Source organism: Apostichopus japonicus, chromosome 4 (genome assembly GCF_037975245.1).
Source record: "Apostichopus japonicus isolate 1M-3 chromosome 4, ASM3797524v1, whole genome shotgun sequence".
Classification (NCBI taxonomy): Eukaryota; Metazoa; Echinodermata; class Holothuroidea; order Aspidochirotida; family Stichopodidae; genus Apostichopus; species Apostichopus japonicus.
The window spans coordinates 4,678,853-4,696,935 of NC_092564.1; the positions used below are offsets into that span (position 1 = coordinate 4,678,853).

The window sequence follows — 18,083 nt, forward strand, 5'->3', positions numbered from 1 at the left end:
TGTTACGCGTACGGGGATGTATAAGAAGTATATACGAACTGATGGTTTCTCTCCGTTTATTTGATCCGTATTGTGTATTAAACGGTATATACAAAAGAGATACAAAGAAAAACAAGAGACATTAAAAGCATGCATAAAATACAAAGGCAAGCAGAGTGATTACATTACAAGATTTACAACAGACCATCGTAGAATGTTTAAAGTGTAATTCATGAGTTACCGTTTAATTTTACAGTGCAATTTTATATTACAAACATGTGAATTCCTTCCTCAATATACCATTTACATATCTTCGTTATTCAGCCACTTGTATGGAAAGAATTTAGTTGACATTCTGCTATTGTCTTGTAAAACTGCCGGAAACTGTCACATTTTTTTCTTTTCTAAAGCCGTGTACATTCGAGCATAAATGAAATACTGATCAATAAAATTGCGGCTGCAGGAAGGAAAAACTCTTCTTTGGATGTTTATTTGGTGCAATATATGGAAAATTGATTGACCGAATTAAAGCAGAAAAAGTGAAATGTGACAATCATGTTGTGACAAACCTGCACTAAAATTACCCAGTTTATATAATGACAATATAAGCAGGCGTGATTTTATTATTCACGTTAATTTTATTTTGTCTTTTTTTCTTTACTCTGACCTGAGGATGGTTTAGGATATAATTTTTGCTTATGAGGGTGGTTAAATCAATTTTAACCTGCCACTTACACGTAAGGAAATAAGATGAATGACGGAAAATGATCAAAAATACCAAATATCAAGATTTTTTTTTAAAAAGATATGAAGAGAAAGTAATCGCGACAAAAGGCGACAGAGCAATTAAATGAAGAATTAAGAATCCGATTCTAGAATAAATATTTTTAAACTTTTAAATGGTATTTACAATCTTGATAACGCCATTTTCAATTGAAGAATCATAAAAACTAGAAATTCGTACAAAAGTTAACGATAAAATATTTATGTATGTACATGACCACACAGACTGCGTGCCATACTTTTCATCATAACACATCGAATAAAAGAAATGAAAAATAATAACAAAGAAAGAGATAAATAATTACTATACTAGAAAAGAAAACATAATTCAACGCAGATCTTTCCTAAAATATATATCTTCACTAACGGTTGTTTCTTTCAACCTATATACAACCGTTTAAATATGCGGGAGAATGGAATGTATGTATTCATATTTACTTTCATATTAAGTATTGTAATAACAATCTAGCTCAGAGGCGTGTATTACAAGATTTTAACATATCTGAAGAATGAATATGCTGATGTCAGATTGTAACGGCATACTGATTTTGGTCAAAACATGTTGTATCATGTTATCACCCTCCCCTCCCCTCCCCCCCCCCGACATGCTGATATTGTCCTAACATTGTCAAATAGTTGGCGTTCCATATGAACCCCATTGACTTTGTGTCTCAACATTGCGTTATAACGACTGATAATATCATTTAGTGTGTGCGTGTGTGTGTGTGTGTGTGTATATATATATATATATAATATAGCGATGAAAATTACTTACCATAACGCAATATCGCATTGCCGCCCTCATTAACGCCGTACACGCGATATGTTATATATTTATCATTTTAGCCTCTGAAGAAGATCCTGCTAGGATCGAAACGTCAGACCAACTTATTTTTACACATATATTTATCTGTTAATATAACGATTCATACTGAGCAGTAATACCTCTTAATCAACTAGAGTTAAGAATACTTTCAGTGTCGAAATTGTTATAAGTACCTATGTGAGAAGTAGAATCTCAAAAGATCAATTTAGAGAACTCGAAAAGGTAGTCGCCTGCAAACACTCGATTGTGGGGGAGGGGGTGGGGGGAGGGGTAGCCTTGCGTTAGGGGACATGGACGTACAAAACAGTTATCAAGCACCAGGAAATATGTATCTTCATTTCCTCGTGGTCCCTGCACCTTTTTATTATATAACGTTTTCATATTTATACGGAGGTAGAGGTTTGGCGTTTCTTGCATTTAATTCTCGTCTTACGTCCTCGATATATTGGTCAATAACACGATGCTGCTCTGGCGTGGTTGGATCGAATCCGACGTAGAAAGTTTCGCTCTGTTTACTTGCGTAGTGCATCATTGCACACTGTATACGATGAAGTTGCGGTGTCTGTCCAAGAAACTGAATCATCCTAGTTAACTCGTATTTGGTGTTTGATAAAAGATCCTCATAAAATACTACTAACAAACGCTTACTATTCCGAATCCATGATAAATAAAATGTTCTCCATTCATAGGCACGCATTGGAAAATAATCCCACCAAAATTCTGAAGATGAAGATGAAGAAGAAAAAGAAGAAGATTAGATGAAAAATAGAGAATCAAAGAAGAGAAGAGTTATATTTGATTTTGTTGTTGTTGTTTTGAATTCATTGTTTAAATTTTCTGAATACTAGAACCGAAAAGAATGGAGGTACGAACCGGAATCAACACATAGACGGACCGGAACCAACACATAGACGGACGCATAGATCAATGAAGACATTAGATGAAAGAAAGGAGATGAATGAAAGGGATGGATGAGATAATGTACCGTTTCAAAATTTGTAACCGTTGGAATGCCCTTCTAATTACTTCAAAAACAAACATTAAGGGGAGTGAAGACTCGCGCACAAAGAAACGTCTGATGCCGGTAATCTGACCTAGTTTCGAATGAGGTGTAACAGAAGTGTTAAACACCACCATCGACCTCAGAAAATACACACACAGCTTGCTACCGTCGGTATAATTAGACACTAGTGTACAGTCAACACATGCAACTATCGGTCAATACCCACAATACCACCCGATACACACAGAGAACACAGTTAGTAATGTAAATCTCAAAGTTTCGTACCGCAGTAAGAACTGGATCGTGTTACAAATCTGTAGCATGTGATACTAGGATTACAGTAAGAACTGAGGATATGTGTCATTCCAACAAATCCAGTTGTTGGGATTTGTTGGGATTTCACATAGCCGCAGTTCTTACTGTTAACCTAGTAGCACATGCTACCGATTTATCAGATTTGTCAGCACAATCCAATATTTACTGTGGTACAAAACTTTAAGATTTACAGTACTTACTGTAATCTCTGTGTGAATCGGCTGACAAATACAGTGTACATAGCAGCGATGGACATCTCAGGTCCAGATAAAAGATAACAAGGTATCACGTTCCATTACTGTCTGCAATTTGTTGCGACAAGAAGAAAACTTCACTTGCAAGCAACGGAAAGTTAACTTTTTTCAGAGGGCGGCACGCGGTTTGGGCGAGTCTTCAATGCCTTTAAGAAATAAATAAAATAGTAACTAACCCGTTCACTAATCTGATATGCTTTTACAACCTAACACTGCACGGTTAATGTATACCGTACTTCCTTAATTAACGAAAACGTATCTCTATGTTAAGATAACATGGGTATCGGACAGGGAATAACTTATGTAACCGTCCCCAATACACAGAGGTATAGAGTTGCTCGGGGGGGGGGGGGGGAGGGGGTACTTAAACGAATTCAACCGTTGGTATTGATTGAAAAAGAAACGAATTTTATTCAGCTACAAGCCAGAGAGGAAATAGTTTATCATGAACGTACCTTTTAACAGCTTGACCGTTTTATTGTAACTGAAATGCTTGTCATACATTTTCTCTCTGAAGAATTCAGACATAAGGGATTTGTACGGGTTGCGTATCAATAGAATTGTACCCTCGTCAAATTCTTTGATTTCATCAGGACTGAAATTATGGGTTTTGACGCAGACACCAGTCCGTAGATGATAATCCACGGTTGACGCTGGAAAAGCTGTGAAGACAAATTAGTTCGTGAAAATTCGATTTATCATGGTTATATATATCCAGCGGCCTACTAAGAGGGGGCGGGGACACGTGGGGTGGGGGCGTCATGGTCGCCCCGGGTACCAGTCAGGGGGGCTGCCATGCCATAGGCCCCCCTCCAAAAAACATTGTCTGAATATTTTGAACAAACTATGTGGAAAATGAAGAAATATTCAACAAAGAAAGAGAATTCCTAAACATATAATCAGTTCAAAGCCTTGCCAAAGATAGCAACATTTTGTATGCAAGCCACCTTACATAAATACAAATTGTCTTAAACTGCAGGGGGACACCCCTCCTCTTAGACTCTTTCCCGAGTACGGCATCCCCTGCACGGGGTGACAAACAATGGATCCGCCCGGGTGCCAACTATTCTAGGTATGCCACTGTATATATCACCGACTATGCTACAAATGTGTTACAAAGACTAAAAAGCGGGTCAAGTCTGTTAATCTTAATTTATTCTTTGACTGCCTCGAGTCCTACAGCACATCTTACCTCACTGAGGGTGAGACAATTTCTTTTAAAATATTTTTGTAACGTTTTAGAGTACTTTGACATGGCATAGAACCCCCCACCACCCCCCCTCAAAAAACATTTTCGCAAACTGTAGCAATTGTAGCAAAAAAGTCCCTGAAGTTAAGGTGAAAGCCAGCCATTATTGTTTAATGCGTTTAGATCAGGGTTCTCTAACTAGTAACTGGGGTGCATGAACCCCCAGGGGGTGCGTGAGTCCATCCCAGGGGTTCGTGAGACGTTTTTGAAAGTCAAAACTAGAGTACTTTTCGTTGAACTAAATCTGATATATCATATAATTTAGTAATGTATACCAATTGTATCGACAAACTCTTTTCGCGTTCCATATACGCAAATGTTGCCATAGTAGTACCGTACCGTGCATGTGATAAATAACTGAATTATGAAACAGACACAGGCCGCATGACTTTGGTGAAGTTGGTGTACGCATGACAATACGTCGTGAAGATAAAGAGCTGATCTGATCTTGAAGTTTCCAAATAAATATTTGTTCATCTCTTGATTTTCTTCATTACAATATTACACTATGAACTTGACCTTTTACGAAGCACTGTTATGCGTATTATAGTAATAATGACTCAGATGGTGTCTCGAAAAGTTGGGGTTCGTGGACAAATCTGACATCCACAGGGGGTTCGTGGGGGGAGGGGGGAGGTGATAAAGTTAGGGAAACCCTGGTTTAGATCTTATGATATATGCAGTAAAAAATGTAATTTCATCGGAACGCCGAATTAATCTCTGAATTAAACATTTGTTTTGCAATGACTTAAATAGATTACGCATGTCAATTTGACTGCGTTACCAAAGATATAAGTATTTTAAAGTCAGGTATGGACAACACAACATGATGACTGTTGGTGTATTGACTGTCAAAGGCCAAGCATCATGATACAATCTTGACTTGTCATTAAGTTCAAATCATGTGATCATTTGTAAACAGTACACACTGTCAATCGCTCACCAACCTTTAACCTGATAATTTGTAGTATCTTTACTCTTTCTAAAAGGACTCGTGAGACTCACTTGAATTAACATCGTCATGATTATATGGTTCGAGTTTCTATGTCGTGGGACTAGGCTTGAGATGGCATCTAGTTGTTAGAATATCGATGTAAGGGAACTGGGCTTGAGAGGGCATCTAGTTGTTAGAATCTCGATGTAAGGGGACTGGGCTTGAGAGGGCATCTAGTTGTTAGAATCTCGATGTAAGGGGACTGGGCTTGAGAGGGCATCTAGTTGTTAGAATCTCGATGTAAGGGGACTGGGCTTGAGAGGGAATCTAGTTGTTAGAATCTCGATGTAAGGGGACTGGGCTTGAGAGGGCATCTAGTTGTTAGAATCTAGATGTAAGTGATAAATTAACTGGGCTTGAGGGGCATCTAGTTGTTAAAATCTCGATGTTAGGGGACTGTGCTTGAGAGGGCATCTAGCTGTTAGAATCTCGATGTGAGGGGACTGGGCTTGAGAGGGCATCTAGTTGTTAGAATCTCGATGTAAGGGGACTGGGCTTGAGAGGGCATCTAGTTGTTAGAATCTCGATGTAAGTGATAAATTAACTGGGCTTGAGGGGCATCTAGTTGTTAGAATCTCGATGTTAGGGGACTGTGCTTGAGAGGGCATCTAGCTGTTAGAATCTCGATGTGAGGGGACTGGGCTTGAGAGGGCATCTAGTTGTTAGAATCTCGATGTAAGGGGACTGGGCTTGAGAGGGCATCTAGTTGTTAGAATCTCGATGTAAGGGGACTGGGCTTGAGAGGGCATCTAGTTGTTAGAATCTCGATGTAAGGGGACTGGGCTTGAGAGGGCATCTAGTTGTTAGAATCTCGATGTAAGGGATAAGGTAACTGGGCTTGAGAGGGCATCTAGTTGTTAGAATCTCGATGTAAGGGGACTGGGCTTGAGAGGGCATCTAGTTGTTAGAATCTCGATGTAAGGGGACTGGGCTTGAGAGGGCATCTAGTTGTTAGAATCTCCATGTAAGGGGACTAGGCTTAAGAGGGCATCTAGTTGTTAGAATCTCGATGTAAGGGGACTGGGCTTGAGAGGGCATCTAGTTGTTAGAATCTCGATGTAAGGGATAAGGTAACTGGGCTTGAGAGGGCATCTAGTTGTTAGAATCTCGATGTAAGGGGACTGGGCTTGAGAGGGCATCTAGTTGTTAGAATCTCGATGTAAGGGGACTGGGCTTGAGAGGGCATCTAGTTGTTAGAATCTCCATGTAAGGGGACTAGGCTTAAGAGGGCATCTAGTTGTTAGAATCTCGATGTAAGGGGACTGGGCTTGAGAGGGCATCTAGTTGTTATAATCTCGATGTAAGGGGACTGGGCTTGGGAGGGCATCTAGTTGTTAGAATCTCGATGTAAGGGGACTGGGCTTGAGAGGGCATCTGGTTGTTAGAATCTCCATGTAAGGGGACTTGGTTTAAGAGGGCATCTAGTTGTTAGAATCTCGATGTAAGGGGAATGGGCTTGAGCGGGCATCTAGTTATTTGGTTTTCGTGCCTAGACGATATCTCGGGTCACTTTTAGTAGGTATACAATCTAAGTTGCTTTCATACGAAGATTGGGGAAGGGGATTGAGGGTTTGTAAAAAAAAAATATATATAGTTCGGGTTCCACTTTCTCCTTGAAACTCCATGGAATACCTTTCTTGGTCCATTCGTTGTCTTTTTCATACTCCCAGTACACACTACCCGTTGAATATTTTGTGGCAACTTGTAAGAGCATCCTTGTCCATGTATTACCGGAGCGAGGGAAGCTAGCCAGGGCAATCAACGGCATACTACCCTCGGGAGCGGTAGTGATATCTGTTAGCATACCAGGGCACTTATTTGCATAATCTGTAAGAGTAAATAATACAAAGTTACACTAAGTGACTCGTCATATCATCAGTGCGCGGGGTGTGACAATCGTATCCACTTCCCTGCAGTTATTAAAGGGGGAGGGCATCATAATGGTGATGATAATGTTTGTGCGTGCGCCATTATGACTTATGAGCGAACTCCCGTTCCTTCTCTCCCCCACTACCAATATACACTAATTTCTTCTTCTGGGGGGGGGGGGGGGGAGGGCGGAATGAAAAATATCATTTGTTTTATTTCAGATACTAGATATGAGATACGCAAATGATAGAAACAAAACGAAGTTTTTGAATTAATTGCCGATGCGAGGCTAAGCAAATGACCAGGACATTAGAAGGGTGTGTTTGACCCCCCCCCCCCTGGGAAGATGACCCACATACACAAATACCCATCAAGTGGCTGCAGGATGCACCGCCAGGATGTTCTTCCACTAACCCCCCCCCCCCCCCGCCTTTACCTCCCACCTGCTGTCAAACAGTATAGTTAAATGGGAACTTGTGATAATAAATACTGTAGCCATTAAACGAGAGCTAAATACAAGCTTTCCGTTTATGATATCATATGCTTATTATGAAACAGGGACCGTACTACAGCTCAACTAATCCTAACCCTAACCCTAAGTTTCGTCATTCTATTACAATGCTTCATTGATGATGACACCCACGCACGCATCCACTCTAAGAGTTAATTATCAACCAAAGCATTCATTCTTGCCAATAATATGACTAATATGATATTTATTTGGAATATTTTCAATCAGTTATCAAAAGAGAAGCAAACTCAATCAGCCATATGTATATCTTATTTCATAAACAATAATAGAAAGTCACGAATTCACCCGATCACTATAACAACAGAACTTTCCTATTAACCTCTCCCTCCCATCTCCCCCAGGTGGGGGTGGGGTGGGGGGAGGAGTGTACTCTATATTCACTTACCAACTGACGGCCCTGTCGGAACTACTGGTACAGAAGTGTCAATATTTTTGGCAGGCTTATATCTCATATTTCCTGCAAATAAAATCATAAGAAAATGTAAATTGGTTTATGGGGTATAGTAAATACAGAAAAGAAAAGGATTCAAAACCTTTAAAAGATAAGCCTATTAGGTAGAACCTGCAAAATATTTATGGTAAGAGAAGTAAAAAGAGCAACAATATTCTTTGTATCTCTCTATTTTGTAGCACAGGTACGTTGCATACGTTGAACATGACCGGTGACCGACTAACTCTATATCAGTAGATATATAAGTAGTTTATCTGGACGAATGATTTAACTCTATATATCAATCTTTTATATGTCAATATTGATATTTCTAATTAGGCAATCAATCACTCATACATTAGATAATAAACAACTAGGTTATCTGCTTTAGTCACAAACAACCATGTCTAAACATATTAACGTTTTGAATATTCAGAAGTGGCATAGTTTCCCCCATCTGAGGAAGTCAACAACAAAATACATAAGAAAAAAATAGTGAGAAAACATGTCATAAAAAATAAAAAATAACAAAGATAAAAATGGAACTGAATTACCTAATAAAGATAAAACTGGTATAGCATTGTCTGTCGCTTCATCATCTGTGTGACATGAAAACAGAAAACATTTGGCATTTGTAATTGTAAACAATTGCAAATGATCAGTCATATATAAAACGAATGAATAAAGACAACGGAACCATCTGTTATATGTAACAATTGGCATTGTCTGTTGTTACATGAACCATGTACAGTAACGTCACGTCTGTCTACCCCTGATAAGAGAGAAATGATACCCTATTTGTTATCTCGATTTATAGACATTTCAAAGCAGCGGTTGGTGACATATTCACTAGTAACAGTCTGCAAATTTATCGAGTAAACAAACAAACAATGTTGTTTTATGTATTCTTAGTTTTTAGTCCGTCAGTCAGTCAGTCAGATTAATAATTAATTATGTGAATTCATATTCTGGACAATTATTATATTATTATAAGAATATTGAATGTGTTCAGACATACGGTACAAGAAAAGAAGAAGCTGACAGCGCATGCGTGAAGCATTTTCATGAAGTCATAAAATACTAGACAAGCATCTTCATACGTTGATCAACAATACCATGCACATATGTGGGTTCCTGTCACAACACGATATATCGCCTTTAACTTTTCAGTTTATTAGATGACACTTAACGCTAAGATTGAGTGATATGTCATTTCATGACTGTAATTACGCATGTGCAGTGATCGACGTAGTCCGGGTCAGGTCAATTGATACAAACACTATATATCTTATATCAGATTTGTATCGTACAACGCTGCTAACATAACAAATACCGGATTTGATTCGAAAGGTTCATGGTTTCACTAACGGACTCAGCCAAATTTGAATTCATTTACTCTTGGATATTAGAGACTCTTAAGTCGTCTAGACTACAGTATTTCACGGAGAGAGCTACCACTGAGAGACCTCTGAACAGTACATTATAGTGTTTAATAGATTTAAATGATTATGGTAATTAATAATAAGGTACTACTTATGTGTCACAGAACGTGCATATTAATTGTAACCACTGCATGCCTGAATACTAATGCCGTTAAAGCAATTCCCCATACTTTCGTATTTCTTGTAACTGCTTGGAGCAGACTGCATAGAAGGTGAACCATAGATAAAGTCATAAGATGAGTCTCTGCGCATACTAAAATACTATTCCATCGGACTAAAAACTTCGAAAGTTGCAAGAAACGAAAATCAGGCTACTTACTTAAAGCTGGCTTGGGTCTCACTTTTGCATAGATTATTTCTTCTGTTAGACTGGTATCTGAAATAGAAACGGAATGGCAAATAATAAGGACAAGGAGAATAGATATCCATGAATACTTTGAGAAGCATGCTGTTAATTAGAATTAATCCAAGAATGTGTCCTTTTACTCGCCAAAGGGTATGTTACTAATTCATTAATAACTTACCAACAACGATAATAAACAACAAAACAATAAAAATAACAAAAATACAATATACAGTAATAATTACAACAAAACTAAACAACAATAATACTAATTAACAGCAACAGCCCAACCCCCGCAAACAAAAAATCTTACCATTTATGGCGAAATTTGTGCTGAATTGTCTCTGATCATCAACAATCTCTCGTTTGGCAGGAATGACGTGTAAGGTTGTGAACATAAAACTTGGACGTGACCAAAAGATGTACACCACTATTAGTAAGAGACAGCTAAGTACAACTTCCACCTTGGTCCTCTTTTGTCGCCCGACAATCATCCTGTGGATAACAGACGATGAAGATGAAAAAAATCTGATGAAATCCATCTCAATCTTGTAACTATGATAAGAGCCTTTTCCATTTATTCTCGGCGTGACTACAAAGTGTTCTACACAAAGGAATCGATTCGCATATAATATCTTTGCTGTTAATATTTGTCATGGTTTCGTCAGTGGGAAGGGGGTGGGGGTCTGAAATGGTCTTTGTTTACTGTATCGGCCTTTGTTTACTATTTCGGGTCTTTCGTTTCTTTGTAAGATTACCCTTAGCCATGAAATAACCCCTTTCCAAATCCTCATTTCTCGAGTTCGCACACCGGGATAGATCAATGGTCGGATAGAACAAGGCTAATAGTCGATATGATTTCAACCTCCTGTTACAGCAACTCAATGTAGGCCTTCTCCTCCTCGTAATAGTTTTGCTATTTGTTCTGTTACACTTTCAGTAAGTACTTTCTTCTCCCGGTATAATTTTCTATTCAATGTAAGTTAAACTCAACATTCAGCATCAGTATACATTACACCAGTGGCGTAGGAAGGTACTTTTGAGTGGGGGGGGGGGGGGCTGAATACTGATGGCCGGCCTGAGGGAGGGGTCTAAGGGGAGGGGGTGTCCCCCTCCCCTTTGGAATTTTTTGCATTTCCAGGTAGCCTCAGATGCAATTTGGTGCAATATAGCACACTTCAACACCCACTCCATTTTGTAAACTTAATTTTGTATTTTCACCAGGCCTTAGATGCAATTTGGTGCTCCAAATGAGATTTTTTTTCTCATTTGGAAATGAAAAAGGGGTTTTCTGACTTGCGAAGCGGGGGGCGGAATGATACTTCCGCCCCTCCACATTTTTCACTGGGGGGGCTGGCGCCCCCCAGCCCCCCGGTTCCTACGCCCTTGCATTCCACCGTGTTACCATCACTGTTTTATGGTATAGAATCCACGAATGAAAATATAACGCATTGAAGTCGTTTACTATATGAAATGACAGCCCCCGAATTGAGTTTCCTATAAGATACCAATCGAAATGCTCTGTATAGACACTGAAAGGTCAGAGTTCAACCTGTTTGTTTTGTCTTATGTTTTCTGTTTGTTTGTACGTTACTGATGCAAATTAGTACGAGATATGTTATATTGATGTAAGCCTGTATGATTATTCATCTGTATGCATGTGTAATCACATATTGTTATGCGTGTTTGATCGCTATCACATGTCTTCACTAACAGTATTATTCGCATTGTTAGAATCTAGGCAGTCCGAATAAACACACGATGGCGAGTAATTCTTTCTCTCAAGAAGAAACGCTTTCAAGTTGCTTACGTCATCAAATGTATCGGAGTCTATTTGTTGTCACAGGTCGTTGGTGTTCAGGTTAAAAACGAATCCTTAGAGTTTAATGACTTTACAAACCCTTACTATATATAGACCTAGATACTTCTCATGTGTATAGATTCACAAGGAAATACGTTATTACAAACGTCAAAGGAAAAATAGTGTTGAATATCATCCAACGATGCTTGGTTCTTTATTTCAAGGTGTAAGAACACGATTTGGTTTAGTTATTATAGAATTTATCAAACAATGTATTAACAGTAACATTTAGGCACATAATGAGGAGCCGAAGTCATCATAAATCCAGCAATTCATAGAAATTGACATAATTTATATATGAATATCTTGCAAAACGGAAAAGCTAAATATGTATATACAGAAACATTATTGGCATTAAATATTTTCTGTTGTTTGGAACATAACATATAAAGACTAAAATTCAGCCTAAATTCATCCTTGAAAAAAAAGCAAACATAGTTCCCATATTACAAGACAATTAATGATACTGCTTAGAAATGTCGTGGAACTATATGTCCTCTAAAAAGCGTAAATATTTATATTAGGCCTACGTATTATATGCCCACTGCAAACTACATGAATAATGCTGGCTGCAGTTTACGTAGGTTGGGGTGGTAAGCACTGTTCAATGTAATGCAACTGAATACTTCCAAGTAGAAGTAAAATATCTCCATACCAAATTATTGATATGCTTAACTACAGAAGAATTGCCATTGAAATGTATATACCATTTTCATAAAAGGCAACAAGTGAACATGCTCTTTAGTTGAGGTATGTCAACTGTGACCATTTTTTTTGTGACTATGAAATGGTTGCAAGAAATAGAAGTGACCTAGCTGCTGCGGCTGGTTCTGGAATGTAATTAGAGAGTCCCGGTTTAACGTCATTCAGGCTAAATGGTGCAGACAGTAGACAGATTATTGCGATCATAGCTATCAGGGCTCAAATTTAACGGTCGTCCGATCGTCCAAGACGACCACAATTCACTTCGGACAACATAAAACACTGCTTAGGTTGTCCGACAGACGACTAGAATTTGCCGCAAGTGTTCAACACTTCGAACAAAACTCGCAAAATCCCTATTCTTTAACACCAAAATCTGCTCCTAAAAAGTGATAGTATCTTGTTGGTATCGCCCGCATTCATATTAGAAACAGCGTAAGAAACAAATCACATATTGTTACATTCCGTAATGAGGGGAAAATCCTACACTTTAGCTGACTTGCAGTTACCACGCTTGGTTACTTAGTAAAAACAGAATGTGGATACTGTACATATGAACTAATAGTTAGGTTAAGTGTCGTATACTTCATACACTACAGACCCTGGCAGCCGCCTTGATTTCTACCTCACGGCCGTACGCACATATGACAAACTAGCTGGAGTACAACGTGCGTGCAGTGCTATACTGCGCATGTGGGCATACCGCATGTTCGTTTATGTTGCTGCAATGTTCATGAGCCCGGGCTTACCCTCTGTTTATGGGAAGGATCGGAAGCGATTATAGAAATCATTTTTGTCGTCTGATTCAGCTTTTCATATTTAGCCAGCCGCACACTGTACGACTTATCCCGACTCGACTCAACTCGACCGCCGTTAAAACTCGTTATTCGTGAAGACTAAAGGCAGGTGCACACTGCCCCGACGCCGACCCGATGCAACTCACCCCGACTAATCGTCGGGGATCAGTTGTAGACAATCGTGGCCAACTAGTCGACTCGGCTTCCGAGTCGTAGTCGGGTTAGTGCAGTGTGCGCTTGCCTTTATTGTCCCACGACTGACCCCGCACGCTGCAACTTTATTAACCCGTGATTTGATAAAAAAAAACTGTACACCCGCACACCGCACGACTGCCAGTCGGGAAAACGCTATACATGTAAGAATTTCCCGACTGAACCCGATGCGGCATAAAACTGGCAAAATCCTGATCAGTGATATTGTTCGAAGTAGAACTACCACAAAAGAACACGTCAATGAAACAATTATATCATGCTATAACATAAGCGTTGCTATACGACCCGGCCCTTTTTGCATGGTACCCAATATCGGGGGGTAGAAGGCGGAGGGGGGGGGGGGCACTGGTGGCACATGCACCCACTTGTTTCCAACTGTCTTCTGGATATCTTAACCCTTTGTTAATTTTAATATTTTAGTTTAATTATTTATTTTTAGTCTGTACATGCTTTTTTTTTAAATGGCATCACATATCTTTTTGTAGCACGGTTAACAATAAACACAATAAATCACAATAAAACACAATAAATAGTATTGATAGCATACTAACATATCATATATATTTGAGTGATATGGCCGGTGTGTATCGGTTTATAGCATAACGAGTGGTGGTTTTGGAATGAGAAAATGCCCCTCTGATGTGTTTGGAAGCTTCCGGCTACCCCCCCCCCCCACGCCCAATATCCTAACGTTATTTCTTGTATAGCCTAACCAGGCTATTCAATTGGATAGTTTGTAGTACCTTCCCTCTATATATGGTAGCAGTTAGTTAAGTTAATGACTTTATTATATCGACTTACCTTGATAACTCAAGTCTAGATGGTAAAATCAGCGATAATGTGAACACAATCACAGCAACACGTAGAATGATATGGCAAATCCGCAATGAAAAGGGCACAAAGAGAGCACGTTCTTTTCAGGGACAACTATAATTATTATTGGCGATCTCTCAGATTTTACTCTGTAATTTAATTCTTTTCTACATCCACTTGATTTAAATCGATCGTTTGATTGAAATTCTTCCTAATGTGATAGAATTATCACGTATCCAGTTCCTCAGTCAAACTGTTTGAAGCATGCCACGAAGTTCACAGGAACAATTCGGCAAATGGATGAAATTATCCACGGAATTGACACAGAATACAAGAAGTGGTGTTTTCTTGTTTCACCGTAGTAATATTAACCGTTTTCGCTTAGGCTTCGTGGATTAAAATTCCGTTCAATTGAGTGGTTACAATTTGGCTTGACAAATATATATATATATATAACACTGCAGTACGCGAATTTACGGGACACGCCGTTTTACCGCAACACAATGCACCATTAACCATATACTCATTCAATACGTACAACGAAAACTGAATCTTGTCAGAGCCAGCTTTTCGGATTGTGACTTGCTAATTATTATTTTGTTGACCTGATGATATTTTTGGATATTGTCCTTGTGACGAAATAGATTCCATTCTTTACTCACAAAGGCATATCTTTACTTCATTTTAGCATTGTATGAAATATGATTGTATCAAATATTGTGCATTGGATCGAGACGACAAAGCGTAAAGAGATCGTGCTTTGCTATGAAAGGATATATCGTCGCTGCATTGTTCTCATAGTTGAATATCAAAATTCCATATTGCGGTATTTGCAGGCTTTGTCTCGATACTATACAGTGGAGGTATATCTTAACACATGCGTTATCTGTACTGCATTTGTTTCCGTAACGTATATGAATTGTATACAAAACTACGCATGTTTCTGTTATACAGGGTTTCGTCTTTTACAAACACAGCTGTTCTTCAACACTGTATATGACATAATTAAACAACTGCACAGAAATTTAAATTACTCGGACGATATTAAACGACCATAAATCATACCATTTTTTTCGCGAGGGTCGGTCCCTGTAATAGAAGTTTTACTATGAGAACTTTTGATATTCATAATCGCTCTTTTTGTGGATGTATTTTGTTATCAAAAGTGATCATTTTGAATCGTAACAAAGCTGTATACCAGGGGTTCCCTAACTCGGGTGCATGAACCCCCAGGGGTGCGTGAGTCCATCCCAGGGGGTTCGTGAAACGTGAAAGTCAAAACTAGAGTATTTTTGTTGAGCTAACATCTGATATGTCATATAATTTAATAATGTACAAAAGTCGTACCTATTGACAAACTCTTTTCGCGTTCCATATACGCATATGTTGCCATAGTAGTACCGTACCATGCATGTGATACTTGATCTTTTACGAAGCACTGTTATGCGTATTATAGTATAATAATGACTCAGATCGTGTCTCGAAAGGTTGGGGTTCGTGGACTTGGACAACTCTGACATCCATAGGGGGTTCGTGGGGGATAAAGTTATGGAAATACTGCTGTAAACATATATATTTGTAAGATATTTTATATAGATTGTGATATAATCTTAAGTTAGAAAAAGTGTACGTTATCCTACAATGTGTGTGAAACTCATATAACTATGAGTATTTCGTACACATTGCATATGGAAATCGTATATAACTATACGAGTAACTTTGTATCATATAGAAATATATATACGAATATGGAAGTATATATACGAACCTCATTACTACAAGCGGAATGGACGTAATGTGTGAACCCAGCTGATAAGCTTCTATAAGTTAAAGGGGTATTCCGATAGGTGAATTTGATTGCTGAACAAACTTGCTAGGAATTGTTCGGCAACTATAGGTCAAATCCCATCTTCATATCAATTTTTTTATTATGGATATATAGTAAAGCTATATGCACGAATTCGACTTTCTAGTATAATACTGGATGTGTACACTATAGAGCGTCATGTAAGAAATATGTTAAGCTGTTATTTATTATCCTAATAATTTTAACTATGTACCACGATAAATTTTTCATTCAAATAGTTGTCCATATGCAAATTTTATCCTAGGCTCAATTGCGTATATTGATAGGATTTCATGGGCCCGGTTCAAGAGTAAGAGTTGGGCCTCCTCTCCCTAAACTATCATCTGAACTGCAATTTACGCAAAGCAATAAATGTAACATTAGAGAAAAAGACTCCCCTGCATATCTATAGTTATTGAACTATGTCCTGTTCATTTGCTAACTAGAGAAACCAGTCGTTAGTGAAGTAACATGGTTGTGTTTACTGTATAGGCCTATACCGGTATATGTAAATGATGATAACAGAAAAGCAATTATACTTGTATGATAAATGTATTTGATTGCGTTGGGGTATGCTACAGATAAAGTATTGACACAACGTATATTTGAACCTTTTTCTCTCTCTTCTTCTCAGAATATACAGCATAGGTTGGCGGAAATGTAAACAGAAATTTGCATTGGGCGAACTTCACGGATTTCTGTTTAAAACTTTACGAAGAAGGGAGGTTTGATAATAGTACAGCATCTATGTGCAATTTTCGGTAAGAAGAGGTCGCAATTGACACTGTCAAAGTATTCCAACTCATTGAATAGTTGACATATTTCATTGATATATAACAATGAGTAAAGATTGGTTTTACAGTAGTATACCTGACAGAGAGGCCTCCCAGCCACCCTTTGGGGTGGCTTGGTGGCTGGGTGGCTGAGTGGCTGGGTGGCTTGGTGGCTGGGTGGATGGGTGGCTGAGTGGTTGGGTGCTGGGTGGCTTGGTGGTTGGGTGGCTGAGTGGTTGGGTGGCTGGGTGGTTGGGTAACTGAGTGGCTGGGTGGCTGGGTGGCTGGGGTGGTGTCTCCATTTTAGACCAAAACATCGGACTCGAACAATGCTTGAATATTGAGGAGGGGGGGGGGGAGACATGTCTTCTTTCAACATGAATGGTGGAGGAGGAAGGCTTTGGGAGGTGAGGATGGAAAGGGAGGTTCCCCATCCACCTTCCAATTACTGCAGCCATGTTATGGAAGATATGATATTTATTACTTTGGTAACCACTAATGGTATGAATCAAACTATCAATCAATGGTATATGAGTAGGTCCATAATGATCAATGGATATTGATATCAATCGTATACTGACCGATGATATTTGATAACGGCTATATTGATCAAGGGCTATATCGATCAATGGATATCGATTAATGATAGCCTATACATGACGTCGGCTAAAATATATTGCGAAAAGAATTTGACTGGTATCCACTTGTATACGTTACTCATTTCGGCCAATCATTGGCTACTACTTTTATTTTTCCTCTCTTTTCCTCTCTCGTTGTTACAAAGGATACCGTATCCGAGATGAAAAACAAGGTTGCTAGTAAGTGTGTACAACTTCACGGAGGATGGGGCTGCATGTGGGAGTATCCCATAGCGAGGGCATTCACAGATTCTAGAGTATTTCCGATATATGGAGGGAGTAACGAGATCATGAAGGAACTCATAGCTAGAGATATCATCAAGGATTGATAAGATAAAATGTAAAAAATGTAAATGTTTGCCCCACACTACGGCAAAGTAGCCTACCTGTGCAATTAAAAACCCACATCAGAACATAGAAC

The 18,083-nt window shown here is 38.8% G+C and overlaps 1 protein-coding gene and 1 long non-coding RNA gene across 4 annotated transcripts in view; one reads left to right on the plus strand and one right to left on the minus strand.

Annotated features, from left to right (window-relative positions):
- Nucleotides 1-39: 39 nt before the first annotated feature.
- Nucleotides 40-18,083, minus strand: part of LOC139966219 (sialate:O-sulfotransferase 2-like) — a 42,535-nt gene continuing 24,491 nt past the window's right edge. For 2 of the 3 annotated variants that reach the window (XM_071969032.1, XM_071969030.1), the window contains exons 2-8: nt 10,333-10,514; nt 9,996-10,052; nt 8,789-8,833; nt 8,190-8,261; nt 7,036-7,230; nt 3,616-3,822; nt 40-2,308 (exon numbers count right to left, since the gene is read on the minus strand). In XM_071969032.1, the coding sequence (XP_071825133.1) occupies nt 1,953-2,308; nt 3,616-3,822; nt 7,036-7,230; nt 8,190-8,261; nt 8,789-8,833; nt 9,996-10,052; nt 10,333-10,513 (1,113 nt within the window). In that variant the 5' untranslated portion in view covers nt 10,514 and the 3' untranslated portion in view covers nt 40-1,952. Of the gene's footprint in view, nt 2,309-3,615; nt 3,823-7,035; nt 7,231-8,189; nt 8,262-8,788; nt 8,834-9,995; nt 10,053-10,332; nt 10,515-14,393; nt 14,940-18,083 lie in introns of those variants that run through there. The other variant, XM_071969031.1, reaches the window with a different exon arrangement.
- Nucleotides 15,149-18,043, plus strand: LOC139966221 (uncharacterized). The gene is made up of 3 exons (XR_011792509.1): nt 15,149-15,268; nt 16,886-17,012; nt 17,809-18,043. It is a non-coding gene; the product is annotated as an uncharacterized lncRNA (long non-coding RNA).